The following is a 9,810-nucleotide window of genomic DNA, read 5'->3' as shown; positions in this document are numbered from 1 at the left end:
ATAGAGTCGAGCTGGACTTTAGACTTTGCTGGGAGACAAAACCAATAAAATACGCGAGTAATTTGGTCACATTCATAGCACAAGTTAGATGACTACTACAACAACAACAACAACAACAATGATTTTCAAGAAAAAAACACTGTCTTGGGTCTTTAAAGCATAGCTCAATTTAGCACAGATTCAACATCTGTCATCTCTCTATACAGTGTGCCACAAACCAACCAACCAACCAATACACTTTAACAAACATGAAGGCTGACAAACATTGCAAAACCGCATCATTCCAGCACACAAGATAATTGCATACACTTTATCACGCGCATGTTATTACCACTATCAACATAGTGGCACACGCTGAATTCTCTTTTCTCATCCTCCTCCTTCCTAATTTATCTCTATCTCTCTTTTCTTTCAATACAAATCCTCTTCTGACGGTTTTAATTCCACCACAGGCCATTACAGAGCGCCCAACAATGGCGACTACATTCCTTCACAGCAACACACAAATAAAAGGCAGACGATGCAATGTATCATGTTTGTAAATAATGCACATGGGACAATGGGGCATGAATTCAAAATGTCTCCAACAGCCCTTCTTCCCTTCTTAACCCATCCGCTGCTCCTGAGATCCTGCACATAAACAGAGCTTGGACTGCGACCAGACTTCACATATCAAACCTACCAATCAGATTATTTACGAAGATAAGGCAGAACATCTGTATAACATGATTGCGATATTCAGTATCAAAGAAAGATGTTTAATTCCTATAGAGTGGGGATATTGATGGGCTGGCCACCTTCTAATCATGCACAGCTACAAATACAACAGATACTGGTCACTGTTTTAGTGGTCTGAAGTGGATATCTGTAGGTGGGTCTTCATCGGCTCAAGCTTGAATAATAGCACGCTTATGGGGTATCAGAGAAATAAGCCCGAAGTCAGCTGAAATGTGCAATCGCGTCTTCACTAGCTCGAGCTTCAAGCACAGTTGGGTTTGTAAGCCCAATGCTGGCGCATGCGCATTTTAGACAAACGGTACCCGCGAGAACACACTCCGACCCGACTGCCTCCATTCCTGCGTGGTGCGCAACGCATGCAGTGCCGATGTCTAAGCTCGAGCTGATGAAGATGCGGTAAGATGAGCGCGCTGTTTTGCACATTAGCTTACTTTTCTGCAAATAAGTCCAAGATTTCTGTGGTTTACTTTCCGATCGGAATAGGGGGCTATTTCGGTCTTCATTGCAAAATCAGTGGGCCATTTTCTGATCGGGCTCATTCTTTGGATCAGAAATAGCGGGCTATATTCTTCAAGCTCGTGCTGATGAAGACCCACCTATTGACTTGGAGACTAGGTAGCAGACTGGGGGCAGCTAGAGTCTCATTGGTCGTGGAGTAGTCGTGGAGACTAGCCTGGTCTCCAGAGTCATGAGACAATTAGATATTTCCAAGAGCAATTTTCAAGTCTCTAGCTGGTCTTGAAGACATTTCTAATGTCTCCCCAACATCTCCCTAGTCGTGGTCAAGTCATGGAGACTAATTTTGTCTGCGGGGTCTCCCAGACGTCTCTGCAAGGTTGCAGAGACCCATTGATGACCTGTTACCAGAGACTTCCCGGAGGCATCTCTACAATTGAGAGGACATCTTAGATGTTGCAGCCACGTCTCCACGACTTCCGTGCCAATAAAAGTTATCTCCTTATTTGAAGACATCTCTGAAGTTGCCCTAGAGTGGCCTTCTTGGTGACAGCGCAAGCCATTTTCTTCTTTTTTTTCTTTCGAGTCGCAAGAGTCATGGCAACTGATCAGTTGCGGCAGTCATGGCAACGTCACCTCGAGTAAGATAGGCCCTTTAACAGTGACTATCACAGCTTGGATAATTCCATGTGCAATCATTTTATCCATTTAACACGAAGTCTTTGCATAAAAAAAAAAAGAATCAGCCTAAACACGTGTGACTGCATTCTATCCAAGGACATCACTCTCCCCTCGCATGTCATGCCAACATGCCTGAAAAATTCGCAAGTCACACTTGGATGTAAATGTGATGCGTGGTGACATGAGCAACCAATAGTACATTGCACATGTCGTGACATCTCACACATGGAATCTGCACAAATACCTACCTCTGAGGAGGCCGGGAATTCTCTGTGAATTTAATAATGCGTGCAAATCACATGGCAACAGACTCTCAGGCCTTGGACACTTTCATCCATGCTAGAAAACTTTGGAGCACAGACAACTCACAATTTGATGTTGCATTTTGCATCCAGGGTACATGACAGATCATTTCTCCCTATGCAGGCTTCAGGTCAAATCTGTCAAGATGCTATAGACCTGTTCAGTTTCTGTATTGCTTTCTATGTTAATGTCTATCTCAGCCATAACTGAAGAGGCTTCAAGTACAGCGGACATGTATGCCTTACAATAGAAGAGTGATATACTGAGACAGCAATGCTCCTTGCTCATTGCATAACCCATCAAATTATCTTTTCTCCTTATCTTGGAAGTCCCATAGTTATGGCCGTCATAATAAGGAGCAGGGTTTTAAAGCTGAATAGGTCTACACTTAAAGTCATCAAACAGAGAGTATGGTATTCAATGATATTCAAACACTTCAAATATCGAACTTTTTTTTCTTTTTATTTTGCAGCGTGAATGGCCCAGGTGTCAATCTGTTCATCACATTGCAATGAATCATGACTGTGCAAACTTCTTTTGATGTGTCAACATTCTCCACAGCACGACTCCATTATTTGCTCACCATATCTGAATGAGGAATTTCTGAGGAATAACTTGAAGGGGAAATTCCCATCAAGAACATAAGTAAACACAAACACACACACACACACACACACAGAAAAAAAAAAGCGAGAGAGAAAGAATCTTTGTGTAATGCCAGGGCTTAATTTCAACAGACATAAAAAAAAAACCACACAAAACTCTGGATATCAACTCACCGATGCATTTACTGCCATCGAAGATGAAGGTAGGATCACACTCGCAGTTGTAAATGGCTTCCATTGGGGTGCAGCTACCATTACTACCACAGGGAGTAGAGTCACATGGATTCTCTGTGTAGACATAGCAGCAGCAGAAAAAAAAAAAAAGGAATAGTATACAAAATGAATGACAAAAGAGCATATCAAGTCCCCAGAATTATGAAGGGAAACTTTACTCCAGGCCAAAACCTGCTTTGACGAGAGAAAAACAAAACAACATTAAAGGTCCTGTTTACCTTTGGGAGCAGTGAATTAAAAAATGTTCAAGATATCACTTTTGATGCATATGGGTAGGTCAGTTGTATCACAAAACATCCTACCATATAAAATTTTTGCAATAAAGCCTAAAATATAAGGAGATATCACTATTTTTCTCATTAAACCATAACTGTAGACGGTTTAGTCTGGAAACATTCTTATTATAACTAATTTTAACATTTTGTATATTCAACAATACTACTGGTTCAAATTGTTACATCAGTTGTTTCTATTCCTAACTCACATTTTAGAACTATTTTAAAGCAGTCATAATACTGGGTTTTTGCTTCATCGATCTGCTTATGGTAAATTATGCCTTTAAGACAAACAGAACGATGAAGTTTTGTTGATTGGACGAAAAAAAAAACCCAAGAAGAGTCATGGAGTTACATAATAAATGTTCAAGTCGATAATCTAACAACTATTACATGTCCGCCTTTGTAAAACTGTATGTCACTGCTGAACTACCGAAACTGTGGAATACTTTCACGTATTTCATTCAATCATGAATTCATGTCAAGAGTAAGAAAAAAACATATGCGCAAAGCAATGGTAGAATTATAAGGTAAGAAACATCATCTCATAATATGCACACAATTGTGACCAATAAGATCACATTTCAATATTACGTGAAATGTTAAAGAATGCTATCATCTCCTTATGCTTCGTCAAATTCTTAAAGGAATATTTGTGTCATTTCTATGAGTCTACTCATCTGATATGAACTTGAAACTTGCAATGGAATTTTGCTCCAATATAAAGATAAGATTACTTTCTGATCTTATGTGAAATGTTAAAGAATGCTATCATCTAAGTTCTTAAGTTTTGTGAAATTTTTAAAGGAATATTTGTGTAATTTCTATGAGTCTATATACTCGTCTGATGTAAACTTGCAATTGAATTTTACTTCAATATAAAGAATCTGAATCAAGAGGTTAAAATATGGCAATCTGCTTGAATTCAACAATCAAAAGCAACACAAAGAGCAAACAAAAAACAAAAAACAAAAAACAAAACTTGAGTATGTCAGCAAAGAATTGGTCCATGAAATGATGAAATAAATGCCCTGAAATGATTAAATGTGATGTTTGTTGACCTTTTCTGTGCTTGAAATGCTAACTGGCAAAGAAACCCCCTGGGCATTGTACACACTATCCACAGTTCCTGGCACTAAAAGACTTAATCATGGGTAAAAGGGACGGGGGCAGATTGGACAATGTCTTCGATTTTTCACTCAATTTTCATTTTTCGGTCAACTTAAAGTAACCAGTCAAGTTGCAATGCTGAATCATGTTTATATGCACACAAATAAACCTCCTTGAATTAAATTATCCAGTTTTTCCACAACCTACAAGAATATGTTCTCAGAGACTCCGACCCCAAGCACCTTCTGATCTGGAGATTCTCCTGCCTGAAACCCCTAGCAAACGGGAGAGTCCAACTGGTTATGTGCGCGAAGTTCCTTGCGGGCCGGGGTCCAGAAACCCTCCCCCCCCCCTCCAGGGCCCTGGAAGCTTTAGGGTTCTAGATGCTCTCTTGTGCTATCTCAGGCTTATTTTTCAACATACGACGACACTAAGCAAGAAATCATTCAAGCAGGAGACACAGAGCCAGGGCGGGAGAAATTTTATCTCAAGCGGGAGAACGGGAGATTTGGCAAAAATGGGCTTTCGGCGGGAGATCTCCCGTCGAAAGCACTAGGAGAGTTGGAGTCTGTGTGTTATTATATCACTGCATTCTCTGAATTCACTGAGAAGTGTCATAAAAATCAGGCCTTGAGGAAGAAAGAAATGGAATCCTAAATTTCTGTTATGACTTCACAGATTAGCAAATATTAAACACAACTACCGATTCACACTGACAGGGGTGATGATACAACTGTACTATCACCTTAAAGTCTTTAGTGAATGGTCATGAGTGCGATGGTACAAGATTTCACATTAGATGAAAGATAGAGGTGTCCTTCCCAATAAGGCACAGCCGAGTTGAATAGTGCGCCTTTTACAGAGTGCAAAACCTTGTTCGATTGCATGAGTAAAGACCATACACTATTTGTTTTATACAACACCTCGAACGTCAATAGATGTGATCCACACAGATTCTTGAATTTAGCACAGAATTGGCAACCATTTTCTGTGAAAGGCAAATGGGTAGCTGCACAGTCACAGTCAGCTGTGTGTACTGTAAAACGAGAAATGTTCGCGTGCATTTTAATTTCACGAATTTCGCGAGCGCGAAGATTCGCGAAATTAAAATGCGCGCGAAAGTCCTTGTCCACACTATATGCATTGAATACCAGTTCCAGTTCGCGAAAATTTCATGCCGCAAAAAAGGCCGTCGGCTCCAATTCGCGAAAAACTCATGCCGCGAATATATCATGTTTTACAGTATGTGAAACAATCGGTTTAAGTTGTTTACATGAAATGAAATCGTGCATATGAACACTTTTTCCTCAAAGGATATACCATTTTGAAGGTCTGGGAAGAACATTTTGAATAACTTCAGGCTTATTTTGTGGGTGGTTACATGAGCAGGCAAGATCAGCTAGTTCTACACTTTCACATCTCTAATGGGCAATAAAATTCACAGGATGCACGCAGGATGCAGGACTGTGATGGTGTGCACTGAATTTTACGACAACTCTGAGACATGGATCAGAGGCTTGTTCACACACACTCCAAATTGTCAAAGTTGTCAAAAATCACAAACATTCATTGTGTGTGTGTGTGTGTGTGTGTGTGAGTGTGTGTGTCTGTTTGAATACACACACAAAGAAAAATAATATTAGTGTGTGTACATACATACACAAAATCTACATCATGATTTGCATTGCAATGCACAAATCTGCCCAACTTGATCTTTTTTTTTCCCCCAAACCTTCACTATAATTTGCCTTGTGCACTGTAGTGTGAACGGCATGCAACTAAAGTTCCATGAGGCAACTTGCCACACTAGGTCGGCACACCACAGTTCCCAGGGTTGTGTGCCTGTCTTTTTTAGGCATGCACAGTTCAGATATTTAAAGTACTGCACTTAGCAAAATGTATTTTTAATCTTTTTTTTTTTTTTTTTGGGGGGGGGGGGGGGGGAAGGGCATGTGTGGACAGTGGCAAATAATATTGATACCAGCAATGCAATCTAAAAATAGATAACTCTCTTGCTTGTGCATCGGCCTATTGTTGCTTGATAATTTGTTATATACATGTAGGTGAGGTTTTGTGTTGGTTTGTTGTGGTCAGGTTTTGTTGTTTTTTTACCTCCTCAATCCCTTCTGTGTGTGCTGCATCTCCAAGGAGCATTATCAGCTCTTTGTTGTAGCCTCTATTTCTGTTTCACTAACCCTTTAAGGATGAGCTGATTTTGTTATAACACTCCTTTCCCATAGACACTAACCCCAGCATACGGGGGGGGGGGGGGGGGGGGGGGGGGGGGGGGGGTGGGGGGGGGGACTAGCCCTCAACAGGTTAACAGATCCACTGTACGTTATTGCGGTTACAAAGCTGGAAACATTTATCAAGCCAAACTCCATAAGAGAAAGAGAATTTGTAAAAAGTGTTCAAGCAGATTTCCTATCTATCACTAGATGAAATACAAAGTACAAGTACAAACCATTACACACAGATTACAACATATAACAAGATACAGAGACAGACAGTCTCATCTTCACTACATGGTCTCTGCTGTTGAGTGCAAGTGTCTCAAAAAAAGAAGACTACAATTCTGTGTATCTAATGTCTAGTTTAACTGTGATCTATACACTTCTAACCCATCTAGGATGGTTTGATTTCGCTACAACATGCATTTCCCAAACACACTTGCCCAAGTATACTTGGGACTAAACAAGTTGAGCTTGAGATTTACGTAAAGACCACTTGACAACTCTATATAAAAAAAGACCACTTCTAAACCGCAAAGGTAGTGGAGCTACGGTTTCTCTTTGCACTTGAGAATTTGGTACTTTGGGATCTCGCGTTCCATTTTAACAGAGAAATGATCAGAAAGACCAGAAGACTACTTTTTCCTTTGATTGCAACTCTCAGTGAAAGATGTACAAATTTGAGGCAGAAGGACAAAAAATCTGTAGTATCAAAAAAGTTGTTATCAGATCTGCTGGACAAAGCTCAAAAGCACACAAAGATATGATGCAGCTGGTAGTAAATAGAAGCTAAAATACAGTTGTATGCAATTGGTCCCACATGGCACAATATGCCCCCGCATATGACCAAAGAGCAACTGTCCACATGAAATGCCGCTGCTATCGAAATTCGTTGTTTGCTGTAGATAAACTTGATGCATACATGCTTGGGAGTAGAAATGACAAACTGTAGTGACTTCTAGAGACTGTAGGTCTTTTCTCTATGCAAGCTTGTTACACTAAATCTATACAAGAGAAGTTGCCCTCATTTATAGTTGTCCAAAAGCCAGCATTGCTTTTGATAGCGGAGACAGATGTGTCCTATCTGTAATAGCCTTACACCAATAGCAATATCTGGGAAGCACAGAGCCAGCTGCAGCTTAAAAATACGACAGCTACAAATGGGTGAAAGCTAATACTGCCCCATGTGGGCCCTCTCGTGGAGATATAGTATGTCACACCTCCAATGTGATTCATGGGGCATTCTTCATTTGCTATGCATACAAAATTATCAAATACAGCTGTACAAGATTTGCTTTAATATATTACACAGACCTATGTATTCTTTAACTCACTCCATCCTCCCCCACCCCCACCCCCAAAAAAATCCCAACAACATAAAAACTTAAAGGACAAGTTCACCTTCATAGACATGTGGGTTGACTGAATGTAGCAATATTAGTAGAACACATCAGTGAGAGTTTGAGCAAAATCGGACAATCTGTTAAAAGTTATGAATTTTTGAAGTTTCTGCTCAGTCACGGCTGGATGAAAAGACTACAATTGCTTGTGATGTCACACGAGTACAACGATATAAAGAAAGAATAAAGAAAATTCAACATATTTCCATTTTTCTCGCATAACAAAAGAACACTCGACTTCTCTCTTTCAGAAGGCAGGGGGAATAATATTACCCTTAACATACGTCAGTAGCAAGTCGAAGAAATGTGCACATTATTCAAAAAGTAAAGTTTTGTGAAATTCTCTTTTTACTTTCCTTATATAGTTGTACGCATGTGACATCATACACTGTAGTAGTCTTCTCTTCCAGCAGTGACTGCGCAGATACTTAAACTATTCATAACTTTTGAACAGATTGTCCAAGTTTCCTCAAACTTTCACTGATGTGTTCTACTGATATTGCTGCATTCTCTCAATCCTTATGTATATGAAGGTGGACTTGTCCTTTAAGAAAACTAGATCTATAAGCACTAATAATAAGTATTGGGGGCAGAATCTTCAAGAAGGCATATTTGTTGCAGGGGAAAAATATCATCAGAGATAGGTCATTTACCATTATGTCCCCTAAAACTTTACAACGATCCACATTTCTCTGTGACCACTTAACCAAACTGAATGGGGTTTTCTGCAAAAATATTGGTAAGATGTTATATTTTTTTACCCTGATATATCATTCAGATTGTTTAATCACATAGAAGGTTATAGAAGGTTAAAGATGCGGAAATGCAATTGTATTTTTTTTTTTTTTTTTTGGGGGGGGGGGACATACTGTACAGTGATTGTATGGATCCCCTTAAGGGAACTCATCAGTCACATGAACAAAACAAAACAAAACAAAAATCATTTTGAGGGGTGCGAAGAACACCAAAGGAACACAATGGTTGTTATTTGCCATGATCACTCCACAATAATCTCTGAATTCCCACTACAATATCTTATACTTCTGTATCGTCAGATTTTCCTAGGAACTTTAATAATTTTCGCTGCACTTTTTTTTTTCACATCTCATTAAAACATTTCAACACTAGAATGAGAATGAAAATCTTACTCATGCATCATCATTTTCAGTGTTCACTCAACTGCCTGCATTTAAATCTAACCCAGTTTGATGCCAATTGCACAATGACTGAATAAAAACAAAGTTTGAATAAGATACTCTTTATACTGAAGAATATTCTTTAACAAAGACTGGGTTTTGATTCTATTTCTCTGTAACATTAACTCTTTCCAACTTGGGTAAACACTGGCTTTCCTTGGAAAGAAAAAACAATACATGTATCACATCATCTTTTTCCACTTGAAATTTTAGGGATTAGGTTAATCTCCCCTTATTCATAACAGATAAATCATACAGATGTTTGGCTTCAATCTGTGATAGACTAGACGCGATTCACCCGAAAGCTTGGGCGTGTTCCAAGCTTGGTGTATTTAAACAGTAACGGGTGGAGACCAAGCTGCAGCTTGGTCATTTGATATTCAATATACAGTTGAACCTCTCGTATCCGGACAAGTCGGGACCGGGGCTCATCCGGATAAGGGATTTGGCCGGATACGGGAGACTCAATGCTTTATACATGTGCATATACACACACATGTACTGATGTAGCCCATTGTAGTACCACATGTAGTAATGTGTATACTGCAACCTTTTCATTGTTACATGTGAGAGGACTCAAG

General features: G+C 39.5%; 1 protein-coding gene across 1 annotated transcript in view; it reads right to left on the bottom strand.

Moving 5' to 3' along the window:
- Positions 1-1,285: 1,285 nt before the first annotated feature.
- LOC139744156 (uncharacterized) overlaps positions 1,286-9,810 on the bottom strand; it is a 103,520-nt gene continuing 94,995 nt past the window's right edge. The window contains exons 10-11 of the mRNA XM_071654610.1: positions 2,848-3,071; positions 1,286-1,411 (exon numbers count right to left, since the gene is read on the bottom strand). Of these exons, the coding sequence (XP_071510711.1) occupies positions 1,286-1,411; positions 2,848-3,071 (350 nt within the window). The remainder of the gene's footprint in view (positions 1,412-2,847; positions 3,072-9,810) is intronic.

Source organism: Diadema antillarum, unplaced genomic scaffold, assembly GCF_040938485.1.
Source record: "Diadema antillarum isolate AM-2024a unplaced genomic scaffold, OU_Dant_1.0 seq00001142_RagTag, whole genome shotgun sequence".
Taxonomy (NCBI): Eukaryota; Metazoa; Echinodermata; class Echinoidea; order Diadematoida; family Diadematidae; genus Diadema; species Diadema antillarum.
This window is presented reverse-complemented; position numbering and strand designations above follow the sequence as displayed.